Source organism: Oncorhynchus masou, chromosome 16, assembly GCF_036934945.1.
Source record: "Oncorhynchus masou masou isolate Uvic2021 chromosome 16, UVic_Omas_1.1, whole genome shotgun sequence".
NCBI lineage: Eukaryota > Metazoa > Chordata > Actinopteri > Salmoniformes > Salmonidae > Oncorhynchus > Oncorhynchus masou.
In genome coordinates, this window is record NC_088227.1 from 26328719 (window position 1) to 26348458 (window position 19740).

The 19740-nt window shown below is 47.0% G+C and overlaps 1 protein-coding gene across 8 annotated transcripts in view; it reads left to right on the forward strand.

Moving 5' to 3' along the window:
* The window catches only part of LOC135557756 (SAM and SH3 domain-containing protein 1-like), a 321252-nt gene that overhangs the window by 275350 nt on the left and 26162 nt on the right, over nt 1-19740 (forward strand). For 5 of the 8 annotated variants that reach the window (XM_064991329.1, XM_064991335.1, XM_064991331.1 and 2 more), the window contains 6 exons: nt 5378-5418; nt 5671-5760; nt 5967-6079; nt 7110-7211; nt 17637-17772; nt 18000-18973. In XM_064991329.1, coding sequence (XP_064847401.1) covers nt 5378-5418; nt 5671-5760; nt 5967-6079; nt 7110-7211; nt 17637-17772; nt 18000-18973 — 1456 coding nt within the window. Of the gene's footprint in view, nt 1-3846; nt 5295-5377; nt 5419-5670; nt 5761-5966; nt 6080-7109; nt 7212-17636; nt 17773-17999; nt 18974-19740 lie in introns of those variants that run through there. The other 3 variants (XM_064991337.1, XM_064991334.1, XM_064991330.1) reach the window with 3 other exon arrangements.

The following is a 19740-nucleotide window of genomic DNA, read 5'->3' on the forward strand; positions in this document are numbered from 1 at the left end:
ATGCCAGGAGCTCTGTGGGCTAGCTATGTGTCTTTTCTCCTCGTCAGCACTCTCACCACAGAGCTGGTGTAGTGTAGTGAGCCACCAGCTGTTGACATTATCACTGAGGGAGACAGATATATAATAGACACATCACATGACACAGGAGCTATATCATTATTAGGTAATCTTTTCTCCTAGAGAACTGCTACGTCCTCTCTCTCCTGTCTCTCCATTGACTTTCTCTGGGCTCTAGCGATTCACCGCACTGTTGGCTCCTTGTAAGGACTCCCATTGTTAGAGTGGACGCCCTGCTGTGAGCTTGAGAGGGATGATCGGTGTGTGTGTGTGTGTGTGTGTGTGTGTGTGTGTGTGTGTGTGTGTGTGTGTGTGTAGTACTGTAGCCAGTGGACTGAGCGCTACCTGCTGCGATCTTTCAGGCCCTGTCCCTTCATTACCCTTGTAGGGGTGTGTGTGTGCACGTGTGTGTTTCTCTCTGCCTCACTCCTCTCATTGTGGTGTGCGTGTGGACATAGAGAAACTTAGTACTGGCATAGCACTGTACAATCTGTCCTCGTTTAACCTCCACATAGATCTCTGAAAATACTAACTAAAACACCAGCTTTCAGGCCAAGTCATCTCAGTCTGATTTCTCCAGAGTATTTCCTCACTGCGATGGCGAGGCATAGTACACACACCCAACAGCGAGAGAGATACAGAGCCAGAACTGTCTTTATGGAACACTCCTTACTCTCCTGTGGCATAATTCAATCATGACTAAAACTCTCCACCCCACAAGGAAAGTAAAGGCACTGCTTACTGACTGTTGCACATGCTCCTTCACACAACATACATGGTTCTGTCCTGGACTCACTCTCTGTATGGCGTTGCTTTGTGTACAGTTACAACAGGAAGTTGAGAACCAAACCTTTTACTGCAGTGGGCTAAATCAGGGTCACACAGAGTGTTTCTTGTTAGTCTTAAACAAATCTACTTTGAAACAACAGTATACACCTCACACACATGGTAGAAGGCTTAACATTTTTTGAGTTTGCATCCCAATATTACACTCTATATACTTAACAGAAGACTGAAATATGACAAAACTGTTTGACATGGAAACACTGTATTTTCCTCAGTTTCATTTTTAAAATCTTTATTAATGATGAAATTATGACAAATAAGAATAACATTCCACCCATGGGGTCAAAGAGGGCACTATGGGTAATTGACTGCAGGAAAAGGCCTCCCTGTACTAACTTACAACAAGAAAGTTGGCTGAAGCAGAAAGAAAGTGCAACCAGACAGGAGAAACGTTGGAAATAAAGAAGCATGCAGAGATTTAGCCTAAACCAGTTAAGTAGCTTCAGCACACAATGTCTGACTGACAGACTCTAGAAACATTGGTGTGTGTGTGTGTGTGTGTGTGTGTGTGTGTGTGTGTGTGTGTGTGTGTGTGTGTGTGTGTGTGTGTGTGTGTGTGTGTGTGTGTGTGTGTGTGTGTGGTAATTTATAGAGCATGGAGCAGGGGGCTAGGTTACAGGAGAAAGATCTTCTGTTGAGGGAGTTCTATTAGCATTATTTGGGGCCCACTGGGGCCTAACCCGGAGATAGAGAGAATAGAGAGAGGAAGAGAAAGAGGGGGATAGAGAGATAGATGAGGGGAAGGAGAGGAGGTGGCAAGCATACAGACCTCCATTAGCATCTCATTATGTTGCCATGGCAGCCAGGCTTTAAACGGCCCTAAACTTTCCCATAGTGCCCAGAAGGCCGTCACGTCTACTATGCACACACACCCTCACAAAGGGGAGGGGGAGACCTGTCGAGCTTGTTTTGTTCCTGCCACAGACACACACACAATGCCTCCACCCTCACTGAACTGACAACCACCTGTCTCTACCTCTCTGCATGCATCAGCGTGTGTGTGTGTGTGTGCGTGTGTCTGTGTGTGTGTTTGTGTGATGGGTTTAGCATGGAGGCCAGGACCTGAGTTTATCTCTCTCAGGAGGGGTGTGTGTGGGTCACTGGATGCCTGATGAAGACAAACTTAATATGTCTCTATGGGCCTCTACTACTGGACAAGCTGTCCTCCCTGACTCCTCCTGCATGATTCATGTGTTTAACCATAACTCCAACAGAGCAAGAGCACTGACAGACAATGCACTGCCACAGACTGTCCACTGCCATAGACACACACTGCCATAGACACACACTGCTATAGACACTCTGCTATAGACACACACTGCTATAGACACACACTGCCATAGACACACACTGCTATAGACACTCTGCTATAGACACACACTGCTATAGACACTCTGCTATAGACACACACTGCTATAGACACACACTGCCATAGACACATACTGCTATAGACACACACTGCTATAGACACACACTGCTATAGACACTCTGCTATAGACACACACTGCTATAGACACTCTGCTATAGACACACACTGCCATAGACACACACTGCTATAGACACACACTGCTATAGACACACACTGCTATAGACACACACTGCCATAGACACACACTGCTATAGACACACACTGCCGTAGACACACACTGCCATAGACACACACTGCAATAGACACACTCTGCTATAGACACACACTGCTATAGACACATACTGCTATAGACACACACTGCTATAGACACACAATGCTATAGACACTCTGCTATAGACACACGCTGCCCTAGACACACACTGCTGTAGACACTCTGCTATAGACACCCTGCTATAGACACACACTGCCCTAGACACACACTGCTATAGACACTCTGCTCTAGACACTCTGCTATAGACACACACTGCCCTAGACACACACTGCTATAGACACTCTGCTATAGACACTCTGCTATAGACACACACTGCCCTAGACACACACTGCCATAGACACACACTGCCATAGACACACTGCTATAGACACTCTGCTATAGACACACACTGCCAGACACACAATGCCATAGACACATACTGCCGTAGACACACACTGCCATAGACACTCTGCTATAGACACTCTGCTATAGACACACACTGCCATAGACACTCTGCTATAGACACTCTGCTATAGACACACACTGCCATAGACACTCTGCTATAGACACACACTGCCATAGACACATACTGCCGTAGACACACATTGCCATAGACACTCTGCTATAGACACACACTGCCATAGACACATCGTGCCGTAGACACACACTGCCATAGACACTCTGCTATAGACACTCTGCTATAGACACACACTGCCAGACACACACTGCCATAGACGCATACTGCCGTAGACACACACTGCCATAGACACTCTGCTATAGACACACACTGCCATAGACACATACTGCTGTAGACACACACTGCCATAGACACTCTGCCATAGACACTCTGCTATAGACACACACTGCTATAGACACACACTGCCCTAGACACACACTGCTATAGACACTCTGCTATAGACACTCTGCTATAGACTCACACTGCCATAGACACACACTGCCATAGACACTCTGCTATAGACACTCTGCCATAGACACTCTGCCATAGACACACACTGCCGTAGACACACACTGCCATAGACACTCTGCAATAGACACTCTGCCATAGACACACACTGCCGGAGACACACACTGCTATAGACACTCTGCTATAGACACACACTGCTATAGACACTCTGCCATAGACACTGCCATAGACACACACTGCTATAGACACACACTGCCGTAGACACACACTGCTATAGACACTCTGCCATAGACACTCTGCCATAGACACACACTGCCGTAGACACACACTGCCATAGACACTCTGCTATAGACACTCTGCCATAGACACACACTGCCGTAGACACATATACTGGTGAACACAAAATACTTTAATAAACATATAATACTATCATTATACCACTAATACCACTAAATGGTGCCAATCAGTCTCTCTCAAACATCTCTGTTTTTTCCTGGCCTTGAAGAGAACAAATGAGTTGATCACATGTCTTCGTCCTCTCTGGAAAACAGACTGAAAACAGATCCATTCATGTCCCTTTCTTCCATAACAAGAGAAAGAGTTCACCACAGTGAACATGTGTTCTGTGTTGGGCGCTGCCCTGTAAAAGGGAATGGAAGAGGATTAACAGAATATGAGAAAACAACACTCAAACATCAGCCCAAGACTGGAACTACTTGGGATAACATTTGTCAATGTATAGACCTGTACTATTTATATTGTTTGATAGAACTCTAGAGAAGCTTTTAGGGTCTTCTTATTCAATGTTGTGAGTTCTTGCTTTTGAGGGCAGTTTGAATCAGGTTGTCAAATTAAAGTGAAATTTTGAGGCTCTCGCATCCTTACTCCACCTCACTCCAGTAACTTTCCACGCTCTCTTAACTCTTTCCCCCATCTCTCTCTTCCTCCCTCCCTCTCGCTCTCTATCTCTCTGCGTCTCTGTGTCTCTCTCTCTCTCTCTCTTCCTCTCTCTCTCTCTCTCTCTCTATCTCTCTGTGTCTCCGTGTCTCTCTCTCTCTTCCTCCCTCTCGCTCTCTAACTCTCTGCGTCTCTGTGTCACTCTCTCTCTCTCTCTCTCTCTCTCTCTCTCTCTCTCTTCCCCTCTCTCTCTCTCTCTATCTCTGTGCGTCTCTGTGTGTCTCTCTCTCTCTTCCTTTCTCTCTCTCATGCTCTATCTCTCTGTCTCCATGTCTCTCTCTCTCTCCCTCTCTCTCTGCGTCTCTGCTTCTCTCTCTCTCTCTCTCTCTCTCTCTCTCCCTCTCTCTCTGCGTCTCTGTGTCTCTCTCTTTCTCTCTCTCTCTCTCGACTCTGTCTATCCCGAGCAGGGAAGTGGAAACAGAAACAGGCTGAGTTTGCCCCGTGGTTTTCTCTCTGTCTACTCTTTTTTTATTCCCTATTTTCTCCTTTTCTCTTCTGCTATCTCCTTTGCCCCTCCCCTTCCCTTCTTCATCCACTCCAATCCACTCTTTCCCCTTCTTCCCATCAGCCCTGTCCTCCTTCTTCTCCTCTTCTCCTCTCATCCACTCCTCTCTTCCAACCCCCACCCTCTTCTCCTCTCATCCCCCCCATTCCTCTCTTCTAAAGGTATCTCTGCCCTGCGCTCCTCAGGAGCCAGCCCGTGTGTGTGTGTAGAGCTCCACCTCTGTCCTCTAGTGGTGAAGACATTGAACAGCAGCCAGAGTAAAAACTCAGAAGTGCAGAGACATCAGCAGCATCGCGTCAAAACAACAGTATCTGTTCGATCTCAGAGGGACAGCGTTGACTGGACGTCCCCAGTGTTTAGACGTCTCTGTGCTAGAGAAGTAATGGTGTGTGATGCTGAGAAGAAAGACAGATCTGTTATTCTGATGTTAACCCTCTCTCTCCTCTCTGTCACCATTGTACTTTCCAGAATGTCTCTGCACAAGTCCAGCTCTGAAGACGGCTCCGGAGGTTAGTAGCAATCAACCTTTAACAAAAAATACTTCTGTTTTCTGTTACTGTTTCTAGCTAACCAGCAGGGTTGGGGTCAATTTTATTTGAATTACCGGTAGTGAATAAATCAAACAAAATTGAATTCTAAACATTTCCTTATTTACACCCCAGATAATGCTCTCTCTTAAACACTGGGTCCTTCTGATGTGTCTGGGTGTCTGTGAGTGTGTGTCGTAGTGTTGAATCTCTCTCTCTCTCTGTTCCTCCTAGGTAAATGGGACAATAAGAAGAAGAACAAATCCTTCTGGCAGAATTTCCGCAAGACATCTCAGAAGGGAGTCATGCAGCAGACGTCAAAAGGTATGACATTATTACACTTTGTTATATAGTGTGTTATTTTCATGGAAATTACATTGTTCAATTCTAATATCATATTTATTATCTGGGAATGACTTATTTTTGGCCCATTTTTCATGTCTTTCCATAATACTCGATGTTATGCCCCAGCTGTTTTATAATTCTGTGACTTTAGCCCTGACCATTGACTTTCTCTGACCTTTGTCTAGGAGAGGACATAGGCTACGTGGCCAGTGAGATCACCATGAGTGATGAAGAGCGCATCCAGCTGATGATGATGGTGAAGGAGAAAATGATCACTGTAGAAGAGGCTTTGGCTCGGGTAGGAACCCTCTTACCCTGTATGCCCTACCCCCACTCTCCCTCTCAGACAGACCCCCACCCAGGCCCTGGAGAGGACCTCCACCCCACCCTCAAGCTGACCCCAAGCCCCAGCTCCATCACTGCATCGTGGGCTCGCCCGGCTCCAAACCTGCCCTCTCTCCTGCTTCATCCACCAAGCTCCATATCCAGCTTTTACTAAAACGACTTACTCTTACTAATCATTCATTTGGCTTTTATAATAACCTTGCATTGCTCTTTTTTACACACAAACACACTCATGCCGCCCCAGACCCTGGCCAAGGGCGCCTGCCACCTGGGGGGGGTGTGTGTGTGGTCCTGTTCATGCTGTAGGGATAGCTGGACATGTTAGCTCAGTAGCTCCCCCTGGTGGGTGGTTAGAATGATGCATTCTGGATTTGTCCTCTGGGTGGATATGGTGGCTGGAGTGGCATTCAGTGGTCCCTCTTGTCTCCTCTTCTCTCCTTTCTCTGTCTATGTTCATCTGGTCGTTTGTCAAATTCATCTTCACTTTTTCTCATCTCTCCCGGTAATTTCTTCTGCTGTTCTCTGTTCTCTTCCTCTCTTCTTCCTCCTCTCCTCTCATCCTCCCTCTCCCACTCTGTGGTAACTGTAAAGGAGAGAATGACGTGGGTGACTGCAGTCTTGTAGAATTACTGTAGGTCTCTCTCCACAAGGCAGACGTTGATTCTCCTCCAGCTCTTCCTGTATCTCTGGTGTGTTATTGGATGCTGGTCTGACTTTTAATCTCCTCCACTGTGACTGACACTCAAACAAATCAGACTCGGGAATCAAGGAGCAGCCTTTGTGAACAGTTGTCTTGTCTTGTATTTGTTTCGTTGGACCTCACTTATGTTGGCCTGTGACCTGTGTATATGTGTGTGTTCTACGTTTGTATCTACATTGTGTCTTGGTGTTGGTTTGGTTGTGTGTGTGAAGGGGTAGCTGTTTCTATAGTGAGAGTGGGCCATTATCCCCTGCCCTCTCTCTAAACTCTTGTTCTCCTATAGCTGAAGGAGTATGAGAACCATAGCAGACAGTCCAGCAGTACTGACACTGCAGAGTGGACTGATGGATCCACTCCCAATCTAAACCAGTCCTCAAACTGCAAAGTAAGTACTTCTGACCTTTGACTGAACTTTCACCTCTCACCCCGTGACCCCAAACACCTCAGGATCAAAGCCCCACAGAGGAGCGGCTGTCTTTGTTTTGTTTCATGTTGGAATTATGTCTGTGTGTGTGTATGTTACCTTGGAGTGGGTATTTGTGTGTGTATGTTACCTTGAAGTGGGTATTTGTGTGTGTATGTTACCTTGGAGTGGGTATTTGTGTGTGTATGTTACCTTGGAGTGGGTATTTGTGTGTGTGTGTATGTTACCTTGGAGTGGGTATTTGTGTGTGTGTGTGTGTGTGTATGTTACCATGGAGTGGGTATTTGTGTGTGTGTATGTTACCTTGGAGTGGGTATTTGTGTGTGTATGTTACCTTGAAGTGGGTATTTGTGTGTGTATGTTACCTTGGAGTGGGTATTTGTGTGTGTATGTTACCTTGGAGTGGGTATTTGTGTGTGTATGTTACCTTGAAGTGGGTATTTGTGTGTGTATGTTACCTTGAAGTGGGTATTTGTGTGTGTATGTTACCTTGGAGTGGGTATTTGTGTGTGTATGTTACCTTGAAGTGGGTATTTGTGTGTGTATGTTACCTTGGAGTGGGTATTTGTGTGTGTGTGTATGTTACCTTGGAGTGGGTATTTGTGTGTGTGTGTGTATGTTACCATGGAGTGGGTATTTGTGTGTGTGTATGTTACCTTGGAGTGGGTATTTGTGTGTGTGTATGTTACCTTGGAGTGGGTATTTGCGTGTGTGTATGTTACCTTGGAGTGGGTATTTGTGTGTGTGTATGTTACCTTGGAGTGGGTATTTGTGTGTGTGTATGTTACCTTGGAGTGGGTATTTGTGTGTGTGTATGTTACCTTGGAGTGGGTATTTGTGTGTGTGTATGTTACCTTGGAGTGGGTATTTGTGTGTGTGTATGTTACCTTGGAGTGGGTATTTGTGTGTGTGTATGTTACCTTGGAGTGTGTATTTGTGTGTGTGTATGTTACCTTGGAGTGGGTATTTGTGTGTGTGTGTGTGTATGTTACCATGGAGTGGGTATTTGTGTGTGTGTATGTTACCTTGGAGTGGGTATTTGTGTGTGTGTATGTTACCTTGGAGTGGGTATTTGTGTGTGTGTATGTTACCTTGGAGTGGGTATTTGTGTGTGTGTGTATGTTACCTTGGAGTGGGTATTTGTGTGTGTGTATGTTACCTTGGAGTGGGTATTTGTGTGTGTGAGGACACATGTATGAGACCATTAGCTGTGACGTCCCTTCCCTAACTAACCTGGATATTAACTAATGGCATACCCCAGCATCCCGTGTGTGTTGACACCCAACTCTGTGTGTCGTGCAGACTGTGAGCCTGTAAGACTGGGATTGGGTTGATCAGTGCATGCATCCCCTCCCTGGATTCTGCAGTGAAGAGGAAAAATGATTAATGAAGGTTATAGAACGCTTTAATGTCGTCCTTAAAGATGAACTCTGAACTAGGAACTGATTTCCGTCCAGCCCCAGTCCTGATTCCACCCTGTATATTTTCCCCCTTCTTCCATCTTAAAGGGGAATATCACTCAAAAACGATATTTTGGTATTTAGTGTTTTGCATGTCAGCAGTCAAGATATTGGACTTTTAAGAAGAAAAATGTCTCAATCATCATGGTGATGTGTTTTGCATCATATGACGATTTGGCTTGAGACACCTTTCTTCTGAAAAGTCCAATATCTTGCCTACTTCACTGCTGACATGCAAAACATTTTGGGACTGTATCAATAGTGGACTAATTAAACAAATACCAAAATATCGTTTTTGAGTAAAATGTTCCTTTAAGTCAGTGCTGAAAGTATCTGTCCAGATGACCAGCTGTGGTCAGTGGAGACCAGGCTCTGGACCTCCCAGTCCTGAAGTGTCCTTCCAGACCATATGGGGTTTAGTGACAGGTCACAGAACACAGCCTCATATTGCATGTTGTTGTATGAATCCTCAGGACGGATGTGAGTGGTTATTTTGGGATGGGGACCAGTCGTACTGTACTGATGATGGTTCAAATCAAACGCTTCTGTCCTGCTGGGTCAAAGCAAGCTCTGTTTTCCTCTTGGGTTTAGCCTTGCGCTGCTGTAGGCTATGTGTGTGTGTATAAGATAGATCACAGGGGAAGGACATGTGGGCTGACAGGCTGAATGGAGGACTGTGTGTGTGTGTGTGTGTGTGTGTGTGTGTGTGTGTGTGTGTGTGTGTGTGTGTGTGTGTGTGTGTGTGTGCACGGACATACAAACTCACAGACCCACATCTTCCTGAGAAGATGGTAATCGACACCCACCACAAAAACACCATCTTGAATGCCCAACTATTTCTATGCACATATGTGTTGCCGTGGAAACCCAATTGCTAATAGCTGGGGCTGAACGCTCCCTTCCCTCTGAATGATCGGCAGCCTTGACATCTGTACTGTAATGTCTAGCATGCTACACTTCCTATTCCATATTAATTAGCTGACTGTGTCTTTTGCTCTGAAGACGTCTGCTTTAGCATGGTGCCGCCACAGCCTTGACACCAAGCTAGAGGTCTTCTCGGATCCCAAAATTGAGATCCGAACCGAATTGGATCGGTGAAATTCCTACCCGGCCCCAACAGGATCGGGTCATTTTGCTTGAAAATCTATATCCGATCCGGATCCAAGGTGAACCAGGTCCGACCCAAAACATGTCCGAGTTGAGAGAGAATCCGATTCAAAATTGGGTCGGGTCTGTATCCAACCCAAATGGGTCCAAAATATAAAAACGTAAGCCAGCAAAATTGTTTTGACATTTCCGGTTGTATTTAAAATATTTGTGGTGTACAGGATAGTATTTTCATAATGACATATACAGTGGGGCAAAAAAGTATTTAGTCAGCCACCAATTGTGCAAGTTAAAAAGATGAGAGAGGCCTGTAATTTTCATCATAGGTACACTTCAAATATGACAGACAAAATGAGAAAAGAAATCCAGAAAATCACATTGTAGGATTTTTAACGAATTTATTTGCAAATTATGGTGGAAAATAAGCAAACAAGCAAGATTTCTGGCTCTCACAGACCTGTAACGTCTTCTTTAAGAGGCTCCTCTGTCCTCCACTCGTTACCTGTATTACTGGCACCTGTTTGAACTTGTTATCAGTATAAAAGACACCTGTCCACAACTTCAAACAGTCACACTCCAAACTCCACTGTGGCCAAGACCAAAGTGCTGTCAAAGGACACCAGCAACAAAATTGTAGACCTGCACCAGGCTGGGAAGACTGAATCTGCAATAGGTAAGCAGCTTGGTTTGAAGAAATCAACTGTGGGAGCAATTATTAGGAAATGGAAGACGTACAAGACCACTGATAATCTCCCTCAATCTGTGGCTCCGCGCAAGATCTCACCCCATGGGGTCAAAATGATCACAAGAACGGTGAGCAAAAATCCCAGAACCACACGGGCGGACCTAGTGAATGACCTGCAGAGACCAAAGTGACCTGCTGGGACCAAAGTAACAAAGCCTGCCATCAGTAACACACTACGCCGCCAGGGACTCAGAGAACATTATGAGGTTTTCCAAAATATTTTCCTCATTTCTCTTGACCAAATATTTGAGCAGGAGGAATTTTTGGGGGACGATCATCGCGTGCCAGACTGAGAGCAGTGAATAGTTCACTTTTTAAACTTTACAAACTAGCCTATTTCACTCTTTGATAAACATTGCTTTAGACTAAAGGTATGTCTAACACTTTCTAACACACAGCACTTGCTGACTATTTAGCATCCTAAAATCACCACTTAACAACACATAATGGTATATTTCTATAACTCGAGTCATTATAGTAGCTTCATATTTTTTGTTCAAAATAGAATGTAGATATATCCTTTGGGCCTACAGAATTAGCCTATACAGCCTGAGATTGGTTTGGATGCAGGTTTGATAGAAGAGTCATCCAATCCACAGCTGTGTAGGACTTACCATCCAGAGAGTTAATTAAACATTCAGAATTGAAGAGGAAAGTTGTCCTGATATTTCTTATACTTATCCATGCATTACACAATCAATAAATCAGCAGCCTTTCAATATCTGCAGACAGGTTTATCAGTCTACCACACACACACACACACACACACACACACACACACATGAGCAGATTATCTTGGTCTATAAGGGCTATTTATTAGACGATCAGAAAGAATGTGTCGGTCACTCTGCAGTATAACTTGTTTATTTTGAACAAAAGCCACAAAACTAGAGAGTCACTCATCTTTATGCTGACAAATACTGTATCATACTTGACTCGAGTCATTCAACATAAGTTAATTGTTAATAAAATAGTAGAGTACCCTTCTAAATAGACCAAGCCTAAACAAATCAATGACCCTGGCCGAGGCTATCATTTGTTTCCGCTGCGTCCTCTTCCTCTCCCACAACAGCTCGGCCTGTAGCCTATTTCACCCCGTGTCACGGGTCTGCAGTATGCAGTGGCTGGTTTTCATGAAGCGAATATGTCATTTTGTCACAAGGATATTGACATATTGATGAAAGGGGACGCCCTGACAGTCATTTAAGATGAAAAAAATATCGGATCCCATCAGTATTTCACATATTGTCACACAGATCCAAGGCCCGTGCCACCGAGCGGAATCCAAGGGGGATCAGGTTCGGGTAGATCCGTGAAGACCTCTACACCAAGCTGCTTGCAGTATACAGTCTGGCTTTATGATGTGGATCTGTGGACATTCTGGACACATGCAAGCAAAGTTTTCCTTGAACCTATCCCTTTCTAGTAATAAATGGATTCCTTCAAGGAGAAAGGCCTGTTGTAAGGCGTTATGCAGAGATACAACCCCGGGTCTGAGTCTGGCTGCTGTACAGTCTGGCTCTGACTGCCCTTTGATGTGGAGCTGCAGACAGACAGGGCCCTAGCAGGCTAATCTCCCTGTTAACCCTCTCTATGCCCTCGGCTGCCAGAGGCCTGCTTCCTGTCCAACTGGATTGATGGATGGGATGTCCGATAGACAGAGGGAGAGAGGATAGGGGGATGACTGGAGGTGTATTGTTCGGAGGAACACTCGGCCTGTCTTCAGGGCTGTTTGTACGTGCCGCTGGAGGGAGGGAGGAAGAGAGGAAGCGAGGGAGGACAAAGAGCTCTCACTCCCTTCAGGCCCCTGAAACGCAGCATGAGGAGGAGGGGGGAGGGCTCTGCTTGATAAAACATCAGTTTAAAATGGATCCGTTTAGGAAATATCTTCCCTCTTTTGGGCCTGGGGGTGTGTGCCGGGGGTAATGTCCGCCACCTTCAAATGGAATTAGGTCATCCCCCATCTTTCAAATGGCTATGTGTGTCTGTGTGTTTCTTTGTGTGTGCGTCTGTGTAGCTCTGTAGTTGCTCTGTCCAAATATCCGTCCTCTTGCCCTGCTCCCTCTCCAATCGTTCTCTCACTCTCTGTCTCTTCGTCTCTCTCATCCCCCCCGGAGCAGAGAGAGAGAGAGCGTCCACATTCCAGGGCTGGCCATTAGAGATGTGGGGGCCAAGGCAGGGTCAGGGGCTCAAACGCTGGGATTGTTCTCCTCTCTCCTCCAGGCACAACATGCCTTTTCTCTCTGCTGCTGCTCAATAGCACCAGCAGCCTGCTCGCTCTCACTCTCCCATCGCTTTCATTCTGCAGAGCTGCCTTTGCCAACGAGCTGCAGGGAGTGTGTCAGAGTGAGTGTGTGTCAATGCTGTGAGTGTGTATGTTGTGTGACTGTGCGTGTCTCTCTCGGGATATGCCGTGTGACTAACCTGGGACTAGATGGGACAGGGCCAACCTGATGCATGCTTTTTACACTGACCTGGGAATGGTAAAAGCACAAGTCTGCTGTCCTAAATGCCTAAAGCGGTGAGTAACAAGTCACACTCAACTGCTTAGCTCAATTACATTTCAATGTTTTTTCTGTATTTCTGTGAGGCAGGGAACTGCTTTCAGCTTTGCACCAGTTTTTACTGGTCGTTTTAGATCTGGTTTAGTTTGTATGTGCACCATGTATGCTCGACCACACAAGACTCAAAGCTGATAATGACGGTGTGTGTGTGCATGGCGTGTGTGTGTGTGAGTTGACATTGTTCCAATGAGGGGTCGCTGACCGCAGCATCTTTTCACCACTGGTTGAGTTCTGATTGCATCGTGTTCCAGACGTTGGTGTCCCTCAGGGCTGCGTCTAAGGGACTATGTCATTGTCAGCCCCTCCTCACCTCCCCCCACCCGGGCTAAGTTGCGGCAGAGGTGTCTTTCTTGCGTTCTTCTTAATGACCCTACTGTACCAGAGCAGCGTTTCCCCTATATGTATTTATCAGCGGCGCACCACTGCAAGTATTGACTAATACAAACAACACTACATTATGCATTTCATTCAACTGTCTTCCTTGACCACTCATTGAAGCACTGCTTTCTCTTCTGTATGATCAAATCTATGCTGCCTCGCTTTCGCCTCCTGCTGTCCTCCGGGACTGTCTTGCCTAAGAATGGCTCACTCTGACTCTGCAACAATACGCACACTTCAACACCAACACCCACCGCAATAGTGAATAACCCAGAATAATAACATACACACTCCAGTAATGTCCTATATGTACCTCAGTAATGAACCTTGTTGGAGGAGGATTCAGTCAGGTCTGGTTCCAAACTGCAGCGGACACACACACACACACACACACACACACAAACACACAGAGACCTGTTATTACAGCACAGTCTCTGAAGACACAACTCTGTAATGTCCTCTGGAGTGGTGGAAACTATCAGAAGAATATTCCAGCCAGATGTGTATGGTTAGGGTAGAGGGAGGACAGTGGTTTTAAGGGGTCCTGGGGTGAGGGGGAGGCGTTCTGGGGTTTACAAGCTGAGAGGTTGTCAAAAACAAAATGAGAGGGTTCGACCCCGGCTTTGTCGTCTGGTTCTGCTGTCGACAGAGGAATGAAGTGTGGAGCACGCACCCCTGAGACTAGTGGTGGGAAGAGGGCTCTAATGGGACGCCAGAGTGATTTATGGGTAATGCGCAGGTCACGGAGCTCCCATGGTGCAGAAAGCCATCATTCTGACTGAGAAGTCTGAAGTGACTGGAGTCCAGGGGAATGTCGAGGTCCTGGTGTCAACTAGGTACCGGTGCGCCCTCATAGCCCTATGGAAGGTGTCTTCTAGAGCCAGCTGTTAAACCATCCCTCCCTCAGCTGTTAACCTCTGCTGTGTGTGTGTGTGTGTGTGTGTGTGTGTGTGTGTGTGTGTGTGTGTGTGTGTGTGTGTGTGTGTGTGTGTGTGTGTGTGTGTGTGTGTGTGTGCGTGCGTGCGTGCGTGCGTGCGTGCGTGCGTGCGTGCGTGCGTGTGTGTGCGTGCGTGCTTATCCCTAGGGAAGCTAAGAGGAGCGTCTCTCCAGGCCTAATATACACAGCCCAGTCAGACTCGCCTGAGCACTAACTCAAGCTCTCTCACACGCTGGGAGATTTTTTTGTGCGCGTGTGTGCGCTTGTGTGTACTTGTGTGTGTGTGTGTGCACTTGTGTGCCCTGGCTCTAACAGTGGACCAGCTGTCTGTGACCAGACCCGACCCAGTGTTGCTGTGGAAACCAGAGGAGAAAACAACAAATTAGGAATTTTCCCCAGAATGACTGCAGCTCGGGCCAAACTAGCTCTGTGACAAACTCATCTCATCACATCACATGGTGCCTATACAACACCTAATCACATACATACGATGGATGGTCAGAATAGTTTCTGATGGTGTGTGTGTGTGCGTGTGCGTACGTGTTTTTGTGTGAGTTAAATCAAATCAAATTGTATTTGTGACATGCGCCGAATACAACAGGTGTAGACCTTACAGTAAAATGTTTACTTACAAGCCCTTAATCAACAATGCAGTTTTAAGGAAAAAAAGTGTTAAAGTATTTACTAAAGTAAACTTAATTAAAAAATAAATGAATAAGGAGCAACAATAAAATAGCAGCGAGGCTATATACAGGGTGTACCGGAACAGAGTCACAGGTTAGTCGAGGTAATTGAGGTAATATGTACATGTAGGTAGAGGTAAAGTGACTGGTTAATAAACAGAGAGTAGCAGCAGCGTAAAAATGGGGAGTGGGGTGGGGACAATGCAAATAGTCCGGGGAGCCATTTGACTGTTCAGGGGTCTTATGGGTTGGAGGTAGAAGCTGTTATAGAAGTCTTTTGGACCTAGACTTGGCGCTCCGGTACCGCTTGCCATGCGGTAGCAGAGAGAACAGTCTATGACTGGGATGGCTGGGGTCTGTGAACATTTTTAGGTCCTTCCTCTGACACCGCCTGGTTAGAGGTCCTGGATGGCAGGAAACTTGGCACCAGTGATGTACTGGGCCATACGCACTACCCTCTGTAGTGCCTTGCGGTCGGAGGCTGAGCAGTTGCCATACCAGGCAGTGATGCAACCAGTCAGGATGCTCTTGATGGTGCAGCTGTAGAATCTTTTGAGGGTCTGGGGACCCATACCAAATCTTTTCAGTCTCCTGAGGCATTGTCATGCCCTCTTCACAACTGTCTTGGTGTGTTTGGAACATGATAGTTTGTTGGTGATGTGGACACCAAGGAACCAGAAGCTCTAAACCTGCTCAACTCCAGCCCCTTCGATGAGAACGGGGGCGTACTCGCTCCTCCTTTTCCTGTATTCCACAATCATCTCCTTTGCCTTGATCACGTTGAGGGAGAGGTTGTTGTCCTGGCACCACACAGCTAGGTGTCTGACCTCCTCCCTATAGGCTGTATCATCGCTGTTGGTGATCAGGCCACTGTTGTGTCATCAGCAAACTTGATGATGGTGTTGGAGTCGTGCCTAGCCATGCAGTCACGAGTGAACAGGGAGTACAGGAGGGAACTGAGCATGCACCAGCTGTTATTTACTGCTGTTATTTACAAATAGACACAGACCGCCACCCCTTGTCTTACCGGATGCAGCTGTTCTATCTTTCCGATGCACAGAACCCAGCCAGCTGTATGTTATCAAATCAAATCAAATGTATTGATATAGCCCTTCGTACATCAGCTGATATCTCAAAGTGCTGTACAGAAACCCAGCCTAAAACCCCAAACATCAAGCAATGCAGGTGTAGAAGCACGGTGGCTAGGAAAAACTCCCTAGAAAGGCCAAAACCTAGAGAGGAACCAGGCTATGTGCTTCTGGCCCTTCTTCTTCTGTTATCCATGTTGTTGTTCAGCCACGTCTCAGTGAAACATAAGATATTACAGTTTTTAATGTCATGTTGGTAGGACAGCCTTGATCGGCGCTCATCCATTTTGTTATCCATTGATTGCACGTTGGCTAATAGCACTGATGGTAGAGGGGGATCCTTACAAGGCACCCCGACCTACGTCCCCGATATCTCCGTCTCTTCTTCATGTGAATGACGGGGATGTGGGCCTTGTCGGATGTCTCGGTCCATCATCATCATATTAATGAAGCTTCCGGCGCCATCATCATCATATTAATGAAGCTTCCGGATCCATCATCATCATAGTAATGAAGCATTTGGTGACATCATCGTCATAGTAAAGAAGCATTTGGTGACATCATCATCATATTAATGAAGCTTCCGGTGCCATCATCATCATAGTAATGAAGCATTTGGTGACATCATTGTTCCCTCTGTTTCTGCTCCACTGTAGAGATTTTTAATGCCGTTGTAATGCCCAATTGAACTTCCCTCCTCTCTCCACAGTCCACACACACACACACACACACACTCATAATGGAGCTCTGTGTCCCTCAGCACAATGCCACGGAGCCTCCATTTAGTGTCTATTGGGAAATAAACAGCTCCAGGCTCATTCCAACAGGCAGCACTCAGTCTAGAGCCTGATCTAGAGACACACACCACACATAACAAGCTCCCTGGATATCTGTGGTGAATATCTGTGGCAACTCCTCATCGTCCTCACTGGTTCAGGGTTTTTGTTGTTTTGGCTCGTTTTTTCACGTGACCTGAATATGTTTTTAATATTAAATGTCATGCAATGCAAATGTCCTACAATGTGTCCTACAATGTGCCCTACAATGTGACCTACAGTACTATACATGTTCCCCCAACCCCCCAACTCTCCCTCCATACTCTCAAATCACTAACTATGTCCATCCTAAAATGTGCATCATAACTCTCACCAACCCCTACCATGTGACCCTACGTCCAAAACGGTGTGCTTTACGTGTATGAATGAATGGGGATGTGAGTTTCCCCAAGACTTCAGTGAATGACACCTACACCACAATGTTCTTTCATAAAGGTTGGAAAAGAGCAATTGAAGACATAATAGATTTGTAGGCTAGTACCCCTCTTGTGTGTGGATATGGGTCACTGGGCTATGGCTAGGGTTCTGGGGGTCCCTGTACGACAGTGTGTCTTGGACTTCCTGTGACGTCCCCTCTCTCCCTCTCAGTCTCGGGAGCAGTCTGATGATGAGCAGACAGAGGACTCAATGAAGTTCAAACGGCTCCACAAGCTGGTCAACTCTACCCGCCGCGTCAGGAAGAAACTCATCAAGGTGGAGGAGGGCAAGAAACACGGCTCCGAAGGTACGGCACATGTCCAAAGGGATTTCTGAATACACCGTTTGAGTTAGTATGGACTCCATACTGTATATTCAGAAATCTCGTAACAGAAATCCTGTAACAGAAATTCCATTTTTATGCAGCACTTTGTAAACATTCAGTGGAAATGTGAATGGGATAGAAGTGTTTTTGCTCTTTTTGAGGTTACTCTGTAATGGATAAATGATGTGATGTTCCTCTCTTCCCTGAAGATTCTCTGAGCTTGGAGGCATCTCCTACCTGTGAGGACAACACAGCCTTGTACACAGGGGTCCTGAAGAAGTCCAGCCTGCCCCAGGATGCCTCCATGTCCTCCCTGACCCAGGACCAGCTCTCTCTGGATGGGGACACAGACAGCTTGACCACCTCCCCTTCCTCCAGCAGCCTGGACACTACCTGGTCCGGACACAAGCTGGTCAAGGCCTTCTCTAAGTCCAGCAGCACCCACGGCCTCATCCGGCCTCCCAGGAGACTCGCTGCTGGGTCTGAGGGTTTGGGAGCCGTCGGGGTGGGAGGTAGTGGATCCTCCTTCTCAGAGCTGGACGGCTGTGGTGCCGAGGCCGAAGAGAAGGTGTCGCACTCCATGACGGAGGGCGAGATGCGGAAAGCTCTGACCTCTCTCTCCCATGGGGTAAGTAATGACACACTCTACGGTTTCTACGGCCTCACTCGGCCACGCCCCAAACCACACCCCCAGCCCTGCCTCCTTGTTGCCCTCGATGATGTCTCCCAGGGTAGCCCCAAACCCGCCCGTCACCACACCAGCTGGCTCAGGAAGCCTGACCCCAATTACGCCTACTCCACCAAACACCTGCTCTACCAGCGCTCCCGGAACTGTGTCAAAACACCAGGGGTGCCCTCCTCCTGTTCCTCCCCCTCGCCCCCCGCCCGCTGTGACCTGGCCAAGGCTAAGGGTGGTACGCTGGGTGGAGGGGGGTGTGGGGGCTGGGCATTCCCCCCTCGCAGGCTCCGCGGCCGGACGGCGGTGAGCGAACTGAACATCACGTACGTGGTGGAGCGCAGCCTCTACGGCCACCTCAACTGGGCCCAGCTGGTCCGGCCCGTCACCCTCAGCCGTGCCGAGCGCCGCTGCCTGTTGGAGGAGGACAGGGAGGCGGACAGGAAGTGGGCGGCCAGCGTGGACCGCTGCACCAAGCGCGTGCTCTTACGCATCCAGCAGAAGTCTGTGAGTTCTACTGTACAGCAGGGCGGGGGCGGGCTAGGCAGCGCCTCCGCCTGGCCAGGCGGACCAAGGCACCTCCAAGGCTGCAGAGTAACCCTGAGGCTTAGATACAGACACAGGGTGGATGATGTTTCCTTCTTCTCTGCTTTAATCCAGCAAGAAGGGTAGTTTAACAGAGACCTCCATAAAGAAACAGAACATTACACAATCTTTAAATATGAAAGCTTTTGGCGTCTTAGTTCATTTTAATATGATATGAAATAGTAATGGGGTGTTCCACTTAGGAGGTTAACAGTGGATACCAGTGTAACAGCAGAGGATGTATAACTGGCATTTGAAAATGTCACCCAGCCCAAAGCCTGTTGGAAGTCTGCTGAGTCAGAACAGACTGAAGAGACAGAGACGCGGTTGTGGAAGAGACAGAGACACAGTTGTGTTGGGTCACTGCTCAGGGGCTGACAGACACACTTGACAGACACATTCTCTCTCCTTTCTTCTTTCTTTCTCCATCCTTTTCTATCCCTCCCTCCTCTTAGCTTCTCTCTCCTCTGTGTGTCTGGGTTCAGTAGAAGGGGAACAGAGTGATCTCTTTTCCAGCTCAGTGTGAAAGAAAAGGAAAAAGATCTGGGACTGTGACAGTGGCCATAAGCCCAGCTAGATGGTCTGGACTGGCCAGGCCAAACAAGCCTCCACATATCATTGAGACAGATGTAATGATAAGGTTTGGTCAGTGTGTGAAAGTTTGATCACAGTTCAATACAAATCTAGCA